General features: G+C 39.4%; 1 protein-coding gene across 1 annotated transcript in view; it reads left to right on the top strand.

Moving 5' to 3' along the window:
* DRC11 (dynein regulatory complex subunit 11) overlaps positions 1–21059 on the top strand; it is a 170206-nt gene that overhangs the window by 17560 nt on the left and 131587 nt on the right. Inside the window, exons 5-6 of the mRNA XM_019923654.3 lie at positions 2167–2238; positions 19444–19649. Of these exons, the coding sequence (XP_019779213.2) occupies positions 2167–2238; positions 19444–19649 (278 nt within the window). The remainder of the gene's footprint in view (positions 1–2166; positions 2239–19443; positions 19650–21059) is intronic.

The raw sequence follows: 21059 nt of genomic DNA on the forward strand, positions 1-21059 counted from the left end.
GAATGTTGCTATATAAGTCCTCACTGAATTTTTAAAAAGACATTTACACGCAGACGTGGTAGTTATAGAAGGGGAGCGGGTTAACACCTGGGAGCTTGCAGAAGCGTGTGCCGTTTGCGGAAGCTCCAGTGACCACCACTAATAACCAGAACACAGGTGGTCCTTTCAGAAGGGGCCCTTGAAGTTTCCTTCCCTTTGTCAGATGACCACCCTCGAGTTATACCCCATCTTTTTTCAAATTGTGACTGAGGTTGCTCATGGGAAAATGCAGAAGATGGCAACGTGACACAAGTTAGAATTAGGTTGGGGAGAAAGTAAGTACAAGGACATAAAACAGAGCCAGAAGATCAGGAATCTTGTCCCTAATTGTGTTTGAATGGGAGTGGTGGGGATGCTGGGGAGAGACAGATAGACTATTTTCTTTCAAGGTTCTGTGGGGATATAAGGTTTTTCAATATTTATTTTATTGAAGTATAGTTGATTTGCAATGTTGTGTTAATTTCTGCTATACAGAAAAGTGATTCAGTTATACATATATATATTCTTTTTCATATTCTTTTCCATTATGGCTTATCTCAGGATATTGCATATAGTTTCCTGTGTTCTACAGTAGGACCTTGCTGTTTATCCATTCTATACATAATACTTTGCATCTGCTCATCCCCAAACCATCCCCACCCCCACCCCAAGCCTTGGCAACCAGAAGTCTGTTCTCTATGGGATATAAAGTTTTAAATGAGCATCTGAGTCCAAAGCTTGACTTGTACGATTCTTGGGTGTTACTGTGTTATATGCCTCCATGTTACAGTGGACATTTTTCTGTTAAAACTCTGAAGTACCACCCTTAGATTTAGCCCCTCACTTCTGCAATCTAGAAGTTTCTCTTGAAGAAATACAGGTAGAGGAACCTCACTAACAAAAGCTATAGGCTATTTGCTCCCCAGCTTTACTGAGATATATTTGACATATAACGTTGTGTAACTTTAAGAGTAGGACATCGTGATTTGGTATCTGTGTGTATTTCAAAATGACTGCCACAGTAAGGTTACTTAACACGTCCATCACCTCACATAATTGCCCTTTTTTCTTGTAGTGACAGCATTTGAGGGCAACTCTCTTAGCGATTTGCAAGTATAAAATACAGTATTGTTAACTATAGTCACCATGCTGTACATTTTACCCCCAGAATTTATTCATTTTATAACTGGACGTTTGTGTCCTTTGACCACCTTCACCCATTTCCCTCCTCCACCCAGCCCCTGGCGGCCACCGAAGCTACTCTCTATTTCTATACATTTGGTATGTTTAGATTCCATATGTTAGTGAAGCATGAAGTATTTGTCTTTCTCTCTGTGTCTTATTTCTCTTGCCCACAAAATGCACACAAGTTGTCGCAGATGGCAGGATTTCCTTCTTCTCGTAGCTGAATAATACTTCACTGTATGTGGGCATCACATTTTCTTGATACATTCATCCATCAACAGACACTTAGGGTATTTCCATATCTTGGCTGTTGTGAATAATACTGCAGGGAACATGGGGGTACATGTATCTTTTCAAATTAGTGTTTTCCTTTTCTTCAGATAAACACGCAGGAGTGGAATTTATGGATCATATGGTAGTTCTATTTTTAATTTTTTGAGGAACCTGATTACTGTTTTCCATAGTGGATACACCCAGTTACATTCCCACCAACAGTACGGGAAGGTTCCCTTTTTTCTCCACGTCCTCGCTGACACTTGTTATCTCTTGTCTTTTAGATAACAGCCATCCTAACAGGTGTGAGGCTGTTGCTGGGTCAGCAGTGGACCCTCCAGTTGCTCCCAGGGACAAGGGTGGGTCCTGTCTTGTCCCTGGGTGGACAGAACTGCCTCTAGTACCCCTTGTTCAATAGGGAGGCCCTGGACAAGAGTCCTCATCAGGGTCCACCGTTGGGTCCTGGGAGAGTAGACAATGGTTTAGGCCACTTCTGTGATTCATACTTTCTTTAATATTTTTGCTTGTGATCACAAAAGAAAAAATACTCCATCAACACACACAGGTGCACAACCTTGACCGCATAATCATTACATCATTTGGGATGTGGAGGTTACATGGGAGAAACAGTATGACCATGTTTTCTTTATTTTTTATGTTTTAAACAAGTAACCATTTATTTATTTTTAGGTTTGGCGAGGTTTCCATCAGTGCAAGAGAACTGAAAGAGAGAGAGAAGAGGAGATGATATTCCTGGGTATGGTAAGTTTTCTTATAGACAAATAAGCATCTGGTTTTCTTAAAGACAGTAGAATCTGTAAGACTTGTGTCTTCCTTAGAGAGTTTTTGAGAGAAGAAAGGAAAGCAAAATACATGACTGGTGACTTAAGAGAATGGAATCGCCTGTATTATCTAGAAGCCTGCCCCAGGTGATCCAGAGACAGCAAGGTCTTGTCTGTTTACACGTCTGCCGGAATACACGGGCTGCTCCAAAGGTGGGACAAGCTGTGAGCTGCCCACCGATATCAGCCGTGCCCTGCACTTTGTTAATATATGTTCGTATATTGTCAGACTCATAGAGACAGGAAGTAGAAGGTTGCCAGGAGCTCAGGGAGGGGCAATGAAGAGTACTTCAATGGGTGTAAAGTTTCAGTTTGAAAAAAAAAAAAGTTCTCCAGATCTGTTGTACAACAATGTGAATATACTCAACACTACTGAATGGTATACTTACAAATGGCTAAGATGATAAATTTTATGTTATGTGGTTTTCACCACAATTTAAAAATTGTTTTTAGTTCACTGAACATGGAAATGTATATTGAGATGGTTCTATAGGAATCATCACTATTCACTAATGGCCAAAACATACAAGTTAAAAATTAAATGAGATACTGTATTTCATTCAATCTAAGATGTTGTTCATTATAAGATACATCATGATTGAAAATGAAAGAAAATGTTTGAGCAAATAAACCAAAACATATCCCTGATCATAATATACAGCCATCCCTGTATATTTAACATTTCAGGTATGTTAAACCATGAAAAATATGTATGTTAGAACTGATGATAGAAGGCAATTTGTATCTGTCTTATTGGGGGGAAAAAGTTTTTTCAAGTTATATTGGAAAAATCAATATCGTTAAAATAACCACACTACCCAAGGCAATCTATAGATTCAGTGCAATCCCTATCAAATTACCAATGGCATTTCTCACAGAACTAGAACAAAATTTTTTTGAATTTATGTGGAAACACAAAAGACCTCGAACAACCAAAGCAATCTTGAGAAAGAAAAACAGAGCTGGGGGAATCAGACACCCTGACTTCAGACTATACTACAAAGCTACAGTAATCAAAACAATATGGTCCTCACACAAAAACAGACACATAGATCAATGGAACAGTATAGAAAGCCAAGAAATAAACCCATGCACCTTGGTTCAATTAATCTATGACAAAGGAGGCAAGAATATACAATGGAGAAAAGACAGTCTCTTCAATAAGTGGTGCTGGGAAAACTGGACAGCTACATGAAAAAGCATGAAATTAGAACACTCCCTAACACCATACACAAACATAAACTCAAAATGGATTAAAGACCTAAATGTAAGATCAAGTTATAATTATTGACAGGAGTGTGATGAGATGCTTATTCTCATACACGGTGAGTTAAACTGATTCAGCTTTTCTGAAAGAGGCAACACGATCATTAAAATATATCCTTCCACCTGAGTTCTAGTTCTAGCTTAAGGAAATCATCAGAAATAAAGGTTTATGTGCATAGACATTTCCTACAGTGTTGTTTTAAATAATGAAAAATTGGAAATACACAATTCTAGCGTTCTAGAGTAGGGATGGAGTTGAATGATTTATGGTGGACCTACCTTAAAGTAGTGATAGACCACCATTAAAAAAATATGTTTATGACTCATTTTTGATGTGAAAATGCTCAGAGTGATAATACAGGATTTGGAATTGTACATATAATAGGATTTCAACTAAATAGATACACACATACATGCACATACAAAGGAAAGAAAGTTTATATCGTGTTCCTTTTTTCATGTCAGAACTCTGGAAGTTTTTTGTTTTAATTGTATTTTCCAAAATGTTTAAATTTTACTGCATTAACTGGAAAAAAAAAGGCACACATTTAAAAATAAAAGCAAACAGCCATAGAATATTATCAATTTTTTCTATTCAGATCTCCAAATTGTTTGGTGTATGTACATAGGTGGACAGTTTATGATACAAAATCGTTTCTCTGTTCTACCCGTTAGAGACACAGAAATATGAGATGTAATGATAAAAACAATGGTTATCTCCAATTTTCTACTTTAAAAATTAAACTTGCGGTCAGAAGATTCAATCTAAGATAATCTAAGTGTAACATGAAATTTTATGTAAGCAGCAGTTTGACTCAACCACTTCCATTTAATTTAATTCAGCCGACATTTACTGAATATGATGCGTAACAGGCCAGAAACTTAGGGAATGGCCAAATGCTATTTTTTTAACCTAAAGTCTTAATGGCTTACATTGATACCACATAAAGATAGAGTAACATGTTTTTTACTGTAATTTTCCTGTTTTACTTTGTCATTTGTATATGCTCAACTCAAATAAAGGAAGTCTGTTTTAATTTTTCAGCAGTACAGAGTTTGGATAGTAAATAGGACAGCTTGTCTGTTTTGTATTAAATGCGACTTTCTCCAGTTTGCTTTTTTTCCAAGCATGTCTTCTCTTGGTATTACATGTTCTATGAAATTTTACACCATTGAGAAATATATGCATTCAGTTTTTAAAAGAATGGTATCTTCTGTTTGCTGGCTGATAACCATAAAATCCATTACCCCAAATCCTGGGAATGTTTTCAATTAAATACATTTTCCACTATATCACTAATTAAGATAGTGTCTACTCATTTTAAAATTTCATTTTTCCATTATTTTACTTTGTTACATCATATCAGTGTATAAACCATTGACTTCTCTGATCAGAACAGTATTTGTATCTTTGTGGGAAGCTTGGCCTATTTCCAGGGGTGAGTATTTAGTAACTGAAATGAGAATTAGAGCAAACGACATAATTATGTCCTCAGTTCCTGACTAAATGTTGCCTTTACCATTGTCATATAAATTATTTTTTGATGTTGCCATTTTAAATATTTATATTCTAAAATCTACAAAGGAAAATAAATAGCACTCTAAAAATTCATGTGCAGTTATTTTAATTGGCAGAGCCAATGGAGTGGATGAAGGAGGACACTTAATGAATGTAATACATTTCATTCTGTGGGTCCCTTTGAAATAATGTGTCCTACAGCCAAGACCATGGTGTATTTTATGTTACCCTGAAGCTATCAATGTTTACATTATAATAAAGAACACTAGGGGACACTTATTAAACACGAAGAACTGTCACTTTGAAATGCATCAGCTAAATCCTCAAAACACCATAACACCCTGCTCACTTTCAAATTCTAACATGAAACAGGCTACATTATAGATTATTTTTCGGTCAATAAATTAGACTCATTTCTTATTAACAAATAACCCCAGGTAGGAGCTTGGGCACCCAATGGATGCTCCCGAAAGGCGGCTCTCTCCTGAGGCTCCCCTTGGTCCGGGGCCCTCAGGGGCTCCTCTTTGGGAACTGCTGTCAAAGCCAAAATGAGCGAAGCATCAAAATGAAACCGTCTTTATGATCACACTTCGATTTCAGCCCCAAACCATGGCGTCCGGCTTGGTCCTGTGCATTATTCATTATATTTGGCACCAGATGACCTTTGGTTGTTTCTAGAAATAAATGTATTAAAAACCAGATTTGCCATGATTTATGAGGTTTTGTTTTGCTTTGCTTTGGTTTTATTTTACTTTTTAAATACAAAAAAAAGCTGTTTCCCTAAGTGTCTGGGGACGACAGCATCTTAGAAATGAGTGCGCGTCTCCCCTTGGCCTTTGAAGGGTTGGCCTGCCAGGTGGATGGAGTGGCAGGTGTCTGGGGCGGCCCCTCTACCACGTGGGTCGCAGGGGGACACTTTGAGCCACTCACTCACCCTCCCCCTGGGCCTCAGTTTCTCCTTCTGTAAGGGCAGGATAGTGTCACCTGTTTCACAGAGCTGTTAGAAGGGCTTCCGGACCCGGCCTAGAGCTTAGACGGGTTGCCTTCAAGGAATGGTGGCTGATTGTTCATCGTCTTGGAAAATCACATTACGTTATCCCGATAACTGAATGATTTTGTACAAAGGAAAACTATCACGGTACATCACAACCTTTCTATGTAACAAAACAAAATATTTCAAAATAAGTTGTTGCCTAACACATGCAGGCCACTGATTTCAAAATATAAACTGACTTGGCCCTTGTTATTTGCTGCTCGTGTTACCGACCAGGATTCTCAGCCTCCTTAATCAATAGAAATTGATAAGAGGCCCAAAGAAATTCAGGCTAGGCGTTACTGGGGCCCCTGCTGCAGCTGGAGGGGGCAAACACAAGTAGCGGTGCCCTTGCTCACTCCCTGAGTGCAGGCGAGCTGGTTCCTTGTAGGAGGTGAGGGTAGGGGTGTGTCCAGGTGTTGGGCTGGAGGTCTAGCTTAGGTGTTCTGCCCACCCCTTTGGTGGTGGTGTGCTGGGGGCATGCGCAGTACCCTGCTTTTGCTCGCGACACCCTGCTTTTGCTCCCGGCTCCTCAGAAGTGGCAGTTGGGTTTTTGGTCTTTATGTATCTGGTTGTTCATGATTTGCCCCAACTGTGCATGCACGCAGTTATTTTTAGTCCCTTATAGTCCCTTTCTTTGCTTTTTGTTGCTGGAGGAGACGTTTGTCCAGGTGCAAGCACTGCAGCAAAGGGTCCCAGGTCCCAGCCTGTCTCACTTAGATTTATGAACCTGAAATTAGTCTATTAAAAGTACAATCTGGAAAAGCAGTGCCATTGGAACAGCCCAGCAGGGTCCGAGCCTCACCCAGCTGCAGAGGGAGGATTCGGAGATCCCTAGGGCAGCGGGTACTGCCCACCACGTACGCTGTGTGTGTTGCACCAGGAAAATGTTTGCAAACCAGGAAAAGCAGTGATCCTGATACAGGCATGCATGAAAGGCTCTTAGGTTGAGCAAGGGAATCAGAGCCCGGGGAGGACACCCTGAATAATTTCTGTGATTCGAAAGTCCACCTCAAGATGCTTTGGGAAAAAAAGAAAACTCACCATTTTCTTTTCTGTTAAATGAGATCTTACAGTCTAGTTAACTGGGAACCTTTAGTTTGTAAGTATTTTTTTATTGAAGTATAATTGTCATGCAGGATCATATTAGTTTCAGGTATATATCATAGTGATTTGACGTTTATGTACATTTTGAAATGGTCACCCCACAAAGTTATTACAATATTATTGACTGCATCCCCTAAGCTGTGCGTTTCACTCCTGTGACTTATTTATTTTATAACTGGAAGTTTGTTTCTCTTAATCCCTTTCACCTACTTCTCCTGGCATCCACCCCCACCACCACCCCCCCCCTGCCCAGTCCCCCTCTCCCCTCTGGCAACCACTTTGTTCTCTGTAACAATGAGTCTGTTTCGGTTTTGGTTTGATGTCCATGTGTATTGATTTTTAGATTCCACATATAAGTGAAATCATATGGTATTTGTGTTTCTCTGTCTGACTTATTTCACTTAGCATAACACCCTCCAGGCCCATCCATGTTGCCACAAATGGCAAGATTTCATTCTTTTTTATGGCTGAATAATATTCCAGTGTGTGTGTGTGTGTGTGTGTGTGTGTGTGTGTGTGTGTGATGTGTATTATATATTCATTTATTCATCTTCTTTATTCATTCATCTATGGATGGACACTTAGGTTGCTTCCGTACGTCAGCTATCATAAATAATGCTTCAGTGAACATGTATCTTTTCAAGTGAGTGTTTTTGTTTTCTTCAGATAAATACCCAGAAGTGGGATTGCTGGATTGTGTGGTAGTTCTATTTTCAATTTTTTGAGGAATCTACACACTGTTTTCCATAGTGGCTGCACCAGTTTACATTCCAGCAGTGTAAAAGTGTTCCCTTTTCTCCATATCCTCACCAACACTTATTTTTTTTTGGCTTTTTGATAATCGCCAGTCTGACAGGTGTGAGGTGGTGTCTCATTGTAGTTTTGATTTTCATTTCCCTGACGATTAGTGATGTTGAGCATCTTTTCATGTGTCTCTGTTGGCTGTCTGTATGTCTTCTTTGGAAAAACGCCTGTTTATGTCATCTGCTCATTTTTTAATTGGGCTGTTTGTTTTTTGACATTAAATTGTGTAAGTTCTTTATATATTTTGAATATTAACCCTTTATCAGGTACATAAGTTGCAAGTATTTTCTCCCATTCAGTAGGTGGCCTTTTAGTTCTGTTGATAGTTTCCTTTGCTGTGCAAAAGCATGTAGTCCCATTTGTTTATTTTTGCTTTTGTTGCCCTTGCCTGCAGAGAGAAGCCCAAAATAATATTCAGATTGATGTCAAAGAGTTTACTGCCTTATGTTTTCTTCTAGGAGTTTTACGGTTTCAGGCTTTACATTAAAGTCTTTAATACATTTTTAATTTATTCTTTTTTTTTAAACTGTTTATTTTTTTTTTAATTTTTTTATCTTTTTGGCTGTGTTGGTTCTTCGTTGCTGTGCACAGGCTTTCTCTAGTTGCGGCAAGCAGGGGCTGCTCTTCATTGCAGCGCGCGGGCTTCTCACTGCGGTGGCTTCTCTTGTTGTGGAGCACGGGCTCTAGGTGTGCCCGCTTCAGTAGTTGTGGCGCACAGGTTTAGTTGCTCTGTGGCATGTGGGATCTTCCTGGACCGAACCCATGTCCCCTGCATTGGCAGGCAGATTCTTAACCACTGCACCACCAGGGAAGTCCCTAATTTATTCTTGTATATGGTGTGAGATGGGGGTCCAGTTTCACTTTTTTGCATGTAGCTGTCCAGTTTTCCCACCACCATTTGTTGAAGAGACTGTCTTTTCTCCATTGTATGTTTGTGCCTCCTTTGTCGTAGATTAACTGACCATGTGTGCATGGGTTTATTTCTGGGAAGTATTTATTGTTATTCTTATTCTGCTTTATTCTTGCCCTGGGTCCCCAGGTCGTCAGAAACTCAATGAGCAAAACAATTCTCTTCCTTTAGTCACCTGATCCCAGGATTCTTTTATCCCTACTCTAGGGCGGGACATTTGCCCTTATTTATCTCAGATTAGGGCCCATTACAAAGTCCTTTACTGCAGCATAGTAGAATGGTTAAGGCCAGGAACTCTGGAGCCAGCCTGCCTGGGTTCAGACTCTGATTCCACCATTTACTTGCAGGGTGAACCGGGGTGGTGTCTTAGCTTCCTGGTGCCTCGATTTCCACATATGCAAAATGGAGACAGTGCTAGCACCCAGGCAAAGATGTGTGTTAAGTAGTAAAGAAATTGGTATCTGTAAAGCATTTAAAATAGTGTCTGACACACTGCACCCTGTGAGCCCTAGGTAAGCGTTCACTGTTATTTTTTGAAATGGCTTATAATCGTGGGTGTAAATGCTCACATCACTCATGATTTTAAAATGCTTATTAAATTGTCATTTTTAATCTATTTAAGTTGGCCAAGATCAAAATGGTTAAGGTCACAATGTTGGCAAGGTGTGGGAAAAAGGGCTCTGTCGTACACTGTTGGGGGGAAGAGTAAAGCAATCCTGCAACCTCTTTGCAAGGCAGCTTAGCAATATCCATTAAAATTACAAATGTATATTTTTGAGAAGTGTGATCTGTAGTACCCATAAAAAACCATTTTCAGACAAACTATTTTAAGCCAGAAGAAAACTATCAGTGAAAAGATACAAGAAAGCATATACAGGGTAAGAGCAGAGATTCTGGAGGTACATGCTTCGGGTCAAAGCTCCAGTCTGCCGCTTCCTGGCTGTGTGACCCTGGACAAGTTCTTTGACCTCTCTGTGCCTCAGTTTCTGCATATATAAAATGAAGATAGTAATGGTACTCATACATAAGGCTACTTATTATGAGGAACAAATTAGTTAATATTTGTAAACCAGTTAAAATAGTGTCTCGCAAACTTTAAGTGCCATGGAAGTGTTATTTTAAAACATTTTTAAAGAATGTAGGACACAAAAGTAGCAAATTTAGCTCCCACCACTAATCAATTACAGGCTCAACTATACAGTTCTATTCCAGCTCTTAATTAAGCAAATCTTAAAACTACTACAAGTTTCCAGAAAGTAGACTTAACGGACTAGAAATTGCTCTATTTTTAATTGTTTTGCACCCACTTGAAGTTGTGGCATCCTAAAATAAAGATTTACCGTAACTGTAGTATGAGCAGAGGGCAAAAGAAAACCATCAGCGGGCTTCCCTGGTGGTGCAGTGGTTAAGAATCCTCCTGCCAATGCAGGGGACACCAGGGGTTTGATCCCTGGTCCGGGAAGATCCCACATGCCATGGAGCAACTAAGCCCGTGCACCACAACTACTGAGCCTGCACTCTAGAGCCGACGAGCCACAACTACTGAGCCCACATGCTGCAACTACTGAAGCCCACGGGCCTAGAGCCCATGCTCCACAACAAGAGAAGCCACCGCAATGAGAAGCCCGCGCACCGCAACGAAGAATAGCCCCCACTCGCCGCAAGTAGAGGAAACCTGCCTGCAGCAATGAAGACCCAACACAGCCAAAAATTAAATAAATAAATTTTTAAAAATTAAAAAAGAAAAGAAAACCATCAGCCCTGACTCTCCCCACAACTTTTTTTCACTTCTTCTTGCTGGGTTCTTCTTTCTGAGTAGATGTGTTTATATAAACACAGATATACAAGTATAGATATATTACTGTGAAATGAAATGGTGAAACAGAAGAGCTTATTTTTATAAACCAAGGAACATCCATGCACACACACCCACATGCACACGATCTTAAAACGGACCAACCGAAGAGCAGTTTACTCCACAGCATGAGGCATTCCACGTGTAAAATTAGCGCAGGAAGCGCGTGGCGCGAGCCCATGGGCTGATGGGGTGGCTCTGAGTGCTCCCTAATGATGACCTACCGGGGGCTGCATGGAGCTGATTAATCTCTGCACTGACCACAGCGGTCATTTGTTGGAATAGACCCTCTGCCTTCCCCTCACTGCTCCATCCACGCCTTAAGTGACCACAATACCCCCAAGACCATGAGCTCCTCCAGGAAGTTGCCAGCATTAAATCACTTATTTGCAAGGGGATTTGTGACTGATAAATTGAACAGATTGTCATTTGGACAAATGTCCATTTTATCTTACTAATTTGACCAAGGATTTTTAAAGGCAAAGCCCATCAAACATTAGATAAGCATTTTAAGTTAATGGACCACAGAGTCCTATTTCTCCACAAACCCAGGAGTCATCATCTTATGTCCTATTTTTACAGCAACATCAATTATTAATATGTATATTTTTGCTGACAGAGGACCTTGCTATAAACTTAGGTTTCGTTAACCAGTTCTGGGTCATTAACTGTGGAAAGCTTGTAAATATAATGGTTTATTCACATGGGAAGCCTTCATTAAGATGCATTATTCTACAGCTGATGTATTTCCGTATATAGTATATTATTGTGTTCTCTATTTCCCTTTAATATTCGTAATTTATTTTTCAATGAGTTGCTGTCTATGCGGTGAGTTAACAAATTTGAATGCCATGAACAAAGTTGCTAAACAGGAAAAAGATGTTGTAGCCCAAAGGAAAAGCTACTCATTAACATAAGAATCTACATATATTATAACCTTTAAATTCAAAAGCAACTAGCGAAAGAAGCTACAAATGACCCCAAGTGTATTTTTGTCAGAGAAAGTCTATCTCAAGCAACATGCATGAATACACACATATTAACAGCCCAGCGTGGTGTAATAGGAGAAACACAGACCCGGAGGAATCCAGAAACCTTATTGCCAGCTTCTTCATTCACATAGGATGGCTTGGGAGAGTCATTAAGCGATGGACCTCAGTCCCCATCTGTTCAATGGGATAATCAGGTCCTTACTTCTGTCTCAAAAGATGGATGTAACATCAGTAAAGAAATGTAGAGAAAGAAGGTGTGGGACAGAGTGCCATGCCAATTACAGAAAATCTGATGAGCACTGGGAGACTTCTGTTTCACTCGTAGACCATGGACGTGCTATGAAGTTGGCTGAACACTGTGTAGAGCTTTGCCAGGACACCAGTCAGAGTTGCCTGCTCATTAATTCACTTTTAGGGATACAAAGGGGAAAAGGCCCAGCTCAAATATAGTTTGTATGTGTGAATCTATGAAAAAAATATGCTATGATTTACCATAAGAACAATGTAGTGGGGGGGATTTCATATGATTCACTGATAAAAAATCATAATATTAAAGCAAGACTTCAAGACAATTTTACACATTCATCAGAGACAAAGAAATTTGGGTCATTTGTAGCAGAGATGCATTTGAACATCTTCACGAAAACAATGGACTTCAGGGTAGTCATTGGAGAGATCAGATAAAAATCTCTGTGTTAGTTATAAACTTCTATTTCATAACACTAGGAATGTAAGACATTTCCTGAAAAATATGAGAATTGGATATTTCTTTAAATGATTAAATAAAGGGATTTCTTATCTCTTTATTTTGACACCAAGTAGATAATATAAAGTCATGGCTTTGAGCACTTACATCTTGAGTCAATTTAGATCACTGGCTTTTAACATTGTTCTTTAAAATGATTCTCTAATTCTTATTCTAGATCCACGTTCAAAGTCGTTTTAGGGGTTTTTCCCTATCAAGAGTTGTACATTCTCACGTCCTCATTATACTAAACTTAGACAGTTTGCTTAGTTTGTTACACATTCTAATGCATATTTTTATCAAGTATTATATGTGTGATTTTCTTTTCATTTTTTTCCCCCTGGCTTTATATCGTTAAGTGGATGCTGTATTCTGACAGCATCTCAATTGTGGATTCAAGTAGAGAAATCACAAACCAAAACAATGGTCACATTCCCACCAACAGTGCAAGAGGGTTCCCTTTTCTCCACACCCTCTCCAGCATTTGTTGTTTGTAGATTTTCTGATGATGCCCATTCTAACCGGTGTGAGGTGATACCTCATTGTAGTTTTGATTTGCATTTCTCTAATTTCATCTAATTAGTGATGTTGAGCAGCTTTTCATGTGCTTCTTGGCCATCTGTATGTCTTCTTTGGAGAAAAGTCTATTTAGGTCTTCTACCCCTGTTTTGATTGGGTGGGTTGTTTGTTTTTTTAATATTGAGCTGCATGAGCTGTTTATATATTTTGGAGATTAATCCTTTGTCCATTGATTCGTTTGCAAATATTTTCTCCCATTCTGAGGGTTGTCTTTTTGTCTTGTTTATAGTTTCCTTTGCTGTGCAAAAGCTTATAAGTTTCATTAGGTCCCATTTGTATATTTTTGTTTTTATTTCCATTACTTTAGGAGGTGGGTCAAAAAAGATCTTGCTGTGAATCATGTCAAAGAGTGTTCTTCCTATGTTTTCCTCTAAGAGTTTTATAGTGTCTCGTCTTATATTTAGGTCTTTGATCCATTTTGAGTTTATTTTTGTGTATGGTGTTAGGGAGTGTTCTAATTTCATTCTTTTACATGCAGCTGTCCAATTTTCCCAGCACCACTTGTTGAAGAGACTGTGTTTTCTCCATTGTATATCCTTGCCTCCTTTGTCATAGATTAGTTGACCATAGGTCATAAATCAAGCCTTAGGAAATTGAAATTGTATCTAGCATCTTTTCCAACACAACGCTATGAAATTAGAAATAAATTACAGGGGAAAAAATGTAAAAAACACAAACACATGGAGACTAAACAATACATTACTAAATAACCAAGAGATCACTGAAGAAATCAAAGAGGAAATCAAAAAATACCTAGAGACAAATGACAACAAAAACACAACAATACAAAACCTATGGGATGCAGCAAAAGCAGTTCTAAGACGGAAGTTTATAGCAATACAATCCTACTTTAAGAAACAAGAAAAATCTCAAATAAACAATCTAACCTTACACCTAAAGGAACTAGAGAAAGAAGAACAAACAAAACCCAAAGTTAGTAGAAGAAAAGAAATCATAAAGATCAGAGCAGAAATGAATAGAAACAAAGAAAACAATAGCAAAGATCAATAAAACTAAAAGCTGGTTCTTTGAGAAGATAAACAAAATTGATAAACCATTAGCCAGACTCATCAAGAAAAAAAGGGAGAAGACTCAAAAATCAGTAGAATTAGAAATGAAAAAGGAGAAGAAACAACTGACACTGCAGAAATACAAAGGCTCATGAGAGATTACTGCAAGCAACTATGTGCCAATGAAATGGACAACCTGGAAGAAATGGACAAATTCTTAGAAAAGCATAACCTTCTGAGACTGAACTAGGAAGAAATAGAAAATATAAACAGACCAATCCCAAGCACTGAAATTGAGACTGATTAAAAATCTTCCAGCAAACAAAAGTCCAGGACCAGATGGCTTCACAGGTGAATTCTATCAAACATTTAGAGAAGAGCTAACACCCATCCTTCTCAAACTCTTCCAAAAACTTGCAGAGGAAGGAACAGTACCAAACTCATTCTACAAGGCCACCATCACCCTGATACCAAAACCAGACAAAGATACTACAAAAAAAGAAAATTACAGACCAATATCACTGATGAACATAGATGCAAAAATCCTCAACAAAATACTAGCAAACAGAGTCCAGCAACATATTAAAAAGATCATACACCATGATCAAGTGGGATTTATCCCAGGGATGCAAGGATTCTTCAATATATGCAAATCAATCAATGTGATACCCCATATTAACAAATTGAAGAATAAAAACCATATGATCATCTCAACAGATACAGAAAAAGCTTTTGACAAAATTCAACACCCATTTATGATAAAAACTCTCCAGAAAGTGGGCATAGAGGGAACCTGCGTCAACATAATAAAGGCCATATATGACAAACTCACTCTCAGTGGTGAGCAAACATCATTCTCAGTGGTGAAAAACTGAAAGCATTTCCTCTAAGGTCAGGAACAAGACAAGGATGTCCACTCTCACCACTATTAGTTAACATAGTTTTGGAAGTCCTAGCCATGGCAATCAGAGAAGATGAAGAAATAAAAGGAATACTTGGAAAAGAAGAAGTAGAACTGTCACTGTTTGCAGATGACATGATGCTATACATAGAGAATCCTAAAGATGCCACCAGAAAACTACTAGAGCTAATCAGTGAATTTGGTAATGTCGCAGGATACAAAATTAATGCACAGAAATCTCTCGCATTCCTATACACTAACAACGAAAGATCAGAAAGAGAGATTAAGGAAACAGTCCCTCTTCTTTTTCTTTATCATCATCATTTTAGGCTTTGCAGGCCACATGGTCCCTGTCCCAACTATTCAGTGTGGCCGTTGTAGTGTGTAAGCCACCATAGACAGCATGTAAATGAATGGGCATGGCTGCATCCCAATAAAACTTTACTTACGAAAATAAGCAGTGGGCCAGGTTTGACTCGTGTGCTGTAGGTTACCAAACCTTTTTCTAGAGCAGTTAGTTTTTCCTCAAACCTGGATATTATCAGAATCACTTGAAGACATTCCCAAACTACTAGTTTCTTGCTTCTTCCTCACCCCCAGGATGGAACTGGGAATCCATATTTTTTTTTTACTGCTTTTCAGAATTTTGAGGAAAAACATGAACTTGGAAAAAAAAACCTCACTGGTATATTTGAAGATGTGTTGCATCTAAAATAATTTCCCTGAACAAAGTGACTACTAAAAACAAGAAAGGAGCAAATATAAAATAAGAAGGAATTTTGGGAAGATAAGAGCATGCTCTAAAAAGCAAAACAATAATAACCCCTCTAAAATTCTAAATAAATCCAAATAATAAATGGACATAACTGAAAGCCAAATTAATTGTGAAAGGTAAAGATAGAGAAATCTTCTGTAACATAGTGCGAGCAAGTAAAGGAGAGATGGAAAATACAAGAGAAAAGGCCAGATCAATCTGGCGCTCTGCCATTTATGTAATATTTGTTGCAGGGAGAAAAATGGAGAAAAAGAAATAATAGAAGGAAAATTTACAGAGGAGAAGACATAATTCTTTATATTGAAAGGACCCACTAAATGGAGAATGTGATGAATGAAGAAATGCTCACACCTAGATTCATTTTGATAAACTTTGAAAAGACGACGTGTAAAGCATCATAAGAGCAGAATAGCTTTACCTACGAAGGAACAGTCATCAAATTTCCAACAAGCTGTCGCTGGCAGCTCTGCCCATTAGAAGAAGTATCCTCCAGGGTAGCTACTAGGCTGCCGTTCAAGTGGGAAGGGCCAAGTGAGGACATTTTAGAAATGCAGGTACTTAGAATATTTGTGGCTGACCATATCCAGTCTGAAAGTTACACTCAAGGACATGCTTCACAACCTACGTGTCCATCGACAGATGAATGGTTAAAGAAGATGTGCCGCACATACACAATGGAATATTACTCAGCCAGAAAAAGGAATGAGATTATGTCATTTGCAGAGATGTGGATGGACCTAGAAACTGTCCTACAGATTGAAGTAAGTCAGAAAGAGAAAAAACAAACACCATATGCTAACACATATATATGGAATCTAAAAAAACGGTGCTGATGAACCTAGTGGCAGGGCAGGAATAAAGATGCAGATATAGAGAACAGACTTGAGGACATGGGGCGGGGGAAGGGAAAGCTGGAATAAAGTGAGAGAGAGGCATGGACATATATACACTACCAAACGTAAGGTAGATAGCTAGTGGGAAGCAGCCGCATAGCACAGGGAGATCAGCTCGGTGCTTTGTGACCACCTAGAGGGGTGGGATAGGGAGGGTGGGAGGGAGGGAGATGCAAGAGGGAAGAGATATGGGAACATATGTATATGTATAACTGATTCACTTTGTTATAAAGCAGAAACTAACACACCATTGTAAAGCAACTATACTCCAATAAAGATGTTAAAAAAAAAAAAAAAAAGAGAACAGTGAGACCAATAGCTCCCTCCCTCTGCTTGGCTCTAGCAGCCACACTTACACCTCTTCAGGAGCAGATGGGTGGATCTCTGTCTGCAGAAACCAGCTCAAAAGAAAGACATTCGGGTACTGATACTCAGATACCTCCAATAAAGCAGCTCTGACCTCACCAGTCAGCAACTCCCCTACACAGGTTCCAAACAGCTCTGGGAGCCTCCCTCCTAAATAAGCGTGAACCACAAAGGGTCACCAGTCACTTAGGAAAGACAGAGACCCAACAGAAAAGAAACTGGAAGAAAAAAAAGAGCAGTAAAATAAAACATAAAAAACAAAATTCTAAAAGTAATAACCTTATGGAAATAAAATAGGATTATCGAATCCAGAAATTAGAACAAAATTCCCCAAAACAGGAGAATCAAAGAACAGTTGAAGTGCTGCTGAAGAGTTCAAATATAATAATAGAAACTTCAAAATATAAAGTTGAAAGAAAAAATTAAGAAAATCTCCTAGAAAATAGCAAAATGACAAAGAGATGGATGAGGGATACGTGTAAAGAAAATTGCAGGAGTTCTGAGAAGAAAAGAACTAAGAAAACAGAGGAAGGAAATTGTAAAGGAACAGTAACCAAAAAAATCCTGGTAACAAAAGGATATGGATTTTCAGATTTAAAATGGTCCCTGGCTTTAGTTAGGTTGTATCCATACCTTGGCTATTGTAAATAATGCTGCAGTGAACAGGGGGGTGCAGATATCTTTTTAAGATCTTGATTTCATTTCCTTTGGATATATACCCAGAAGTGGGATTGCTGGATCATATGGTAGTTCTATTTTTAGTTTCCTGAGGAGCATCCATAGTGTTTTCTGTAGTGCCTGCACCAGTTTACATTCCCACCGACAGTGTACAAGGGTTTCAATTTCTCCACATCCATGCCCAACGCTTGTCATCTTTTCCCTACTTGATACTAGCCATCCTTTGCTGAATCAGACTATAGTTTTTGGATTCTGGAAGAATATTTCCTCAGTTTTGGGCGCTATGCACAGTGTAGGTGACACAGACACGACACACTTTTATGTTTATCTGCATTATTATTTTCTCTACCACTTTATTAAGTCTATACAATCAAATCACCATAGTAAATCAAGCCCTCATTTGTAGCATTTGCTAATTTCGACGGTATAAGTATTCCTATAGCCAACTGCAACACAGGAATACAGGAAGGTACGCACAGAAGTGACAGCATTATTACAGTATTTTCACCTTAGAGATACAACAGACATAATGACATCAAGAGCATAGATGACAATAAAATCCAGTAAAAATAATTATGAAGCAGTGAGTTTTTGGTATCGGTAACTTGGCATTGTTAACATAATTTAATCCTCAATTTATATAATTTAGCATTTAAAAATAACTGTGCCTCACAGCAAGCTTGCAAAATTTCTGAAAATCTGTCAACTGGATCTCATGAGTCATTACAGGCTGGCCCCAGCACACCACTGAATTTGTCCTTAATTTGCTAACTTACCTGGGCTGAATCTCTGAACTCCTTAGAGCTCAGGATCTTTAGCTCATACCTGTGATTCCCATGTGTGTTCTTCTTCTCCAAGTCCCTTTTAGTTCTTTCCATCCAGACCCACAAGGTAGCACTTTTATAGATCATTTGACATGGTTCCCTCTTGTGACGGACATTACTCTTATCCCGCCAACCTCATTTCTTGAGCGGTTCTAAAGAACAGGTATTATGTCTCAAAGTGACTTTGTATTTTCGGTGACCACAACCCTCCACATGTTGCTGGACCAGTGCTGAGCATTTGGTGGGCGTTCTACAGCTAGACGTTGTTGCCTTTCTGATCAGCAGATGTGGAGAGAGAACATTCTGACAATAAGATGTAATAGCGTGAATGTCTGGAGTCCGCTGAGAATTTCCTGCTCTGGAGGGTCTTTAACAATACAGGGGATGTTTTCAGGGTTGGTTTTGGTGTCATTTTTCTTGAAATCAGAACACCCAAACTCTTTTCATCAATTCTCGCTTCACTTACTTTCTAATGCTGTATTCTTTCCTCTCCCACTAACCAAGAAGATTTGGAAAACTTTACCTTCTGTAACTTGAATGATTTTTTGAACGATTTACCGAATAAGCATTTTTTAAGCTAATTACCAGTTTCTGGGAAATAGTACAGAGTGATCCCATACTTCCTCCCCATGGTTGTGAATTACTCCTTCAAGCCCTCCTGCAAGATCTGATTCTGTTGTTCTGTTTGTATTTCTTAATGGGCCTAATGGTAGAATGTATTTCTTAATGGGTCTAATGGTAGAATGTATTTCTTAATGGGTCTAATGGTAGAACACCATTGAAGATACTGACATATTTCATTATTGTCTAAAATTTTTCACCGCTCTGTAACCTTTATGATCTCAAACCTTTTGGCTTATATTTTCAGAACCCGCCTCCTTTGTTTAATGAAGTCAGTGCTGCATTAATCCAGGCTGACAGGGTGAGCCACCTGCGGGATGAGGTGCAGGTAAAGCATGAGGAGGAATACAGAGATGCCTTGGTTACAATCAAGGATGACTTGAAACTAATAGAAGGTCCCGACATCAAGGAGAACCTCCAAGATGAGATCCGGCGTTGGTTCATCGAATGCAGGTGAGTGTAGGACATCTATCCTGACAGTCGCTTCTGTGGCGGTTGACATTCTTGTGTGTTTTTAAGCACAGAAACATGTTGATATAGATTCATGTGGTTTTCTGGCTTCATTTTAGAAAAGTAGAATGTGAAGGCGAAGAATTTAGGCACTAATTCTTTTTTTAATGAAATTGCTTTTGTTCCTGTTTTTAAATACAGTCTATATAATACCTCTATAGCCACATGACATTGAACATCATGGGTGGATGACACAGCCCCAAGATGGTAAACCTTCACAGGCCAGGTCTGTCTGAAATCCGAGGGGTCCGGCCACAAGCAATTCATGCTGCCCTTCCTTCTGGGATTTGACCCTAATTGTATGAGGCTCCACAGTCTCAGTCATGCTCCTTCTCTGTCATAATCCCTTGAAGCAGCTGCTGACTCTGCGACCTGATGCCTGGCCCCCAGGCCTCCCGTGAAATGATGGGAAGGTAGCAGTTCTGGGGACAGGGCCTTATGTATATTAAGACCTTCTTGTGTTAAGGGTCTGCCTATATTAAGGGTCTTCTTTAATGCTCTTAAGTGAAATGTTAAGCAATTTAAAGCTTGTTTTCAAAAGGTGGCTTTTGTTTACAAAAGATGTGCTCCTTTATTAGAGAAGTACAGTAGAACAAACACTTAAAGAACACAGTACAAGTTTCCACACAGTAGAACAAACGCTTTGTAGGCAACCCAGTTGGAGCAGCTTTAAAATCTATTTCAAGGGCTTCCCTGGTGGCGCAGTGGTTGAGAGTCTGCCTGCCGATGCAGGGGACACGGGTTCGTGCCCCGGTCTGGGAAGATCCCACATGCCGCGGAGCGGCTGGGCCCGTGAGCCATGGCCGCTGAGCCTGCGCGTCCGGAGCCTGTGCTCCGCAACGGGAGAGGCCACAACAGTGAGAGGCCCGCGTACCGCAAAAAAAAATCTATTTCAAGAGGGGAAGGAAAGAGAGCAGATTGTGTGATCAGTCCCAGGGCCATGGAAGCAGACTCGCCACCTGTTTTCTTTGGTGGGTATTGTGCTGTACCATATTAGGTTCAGAGACACTCAGATTCCAACTTTGATGAGCTCGTCAAGACCAGGGAATTTAACTTGTTGGCAATAGAAAACCAAACTCCTTCTCAAAACATTACATTAAAAGATGTTTATGTCTGTGGTAGGCAGCCTCCCAGATGGCCTCTGCTGACCCCACCTCTTCCTCTGGTAATGTCCTCCCTTTGAGTGTGATGTAGACCTAGAACTTCACTTCTAAAGAAAAATATATGGGGAACTTCCCTGGTGGACCCGTGGTTAAGACTCTGCGCTTCCACTGCAGGGGGCACAGGTTCAGTCCCTGGTCGGGGAACTAAGATCCCACATGCTGCGCAGTGCAACCAAAAAAAAAAAAAGAA

This window comes from Tursiops truncatus, chromosome 7 (assembly GCF_011762595.2).
Source record: "Tursiops truncatus isolate mTurTru1 chromosome 7, mTurTru1.mat.Y, whole genome shotgun sequence".
NCBI lineage: Eukaryota > Metazoa > Chordata > Mammalia > Artiodactyla > Delphinidae > Tursiops > Tursiops truncatus.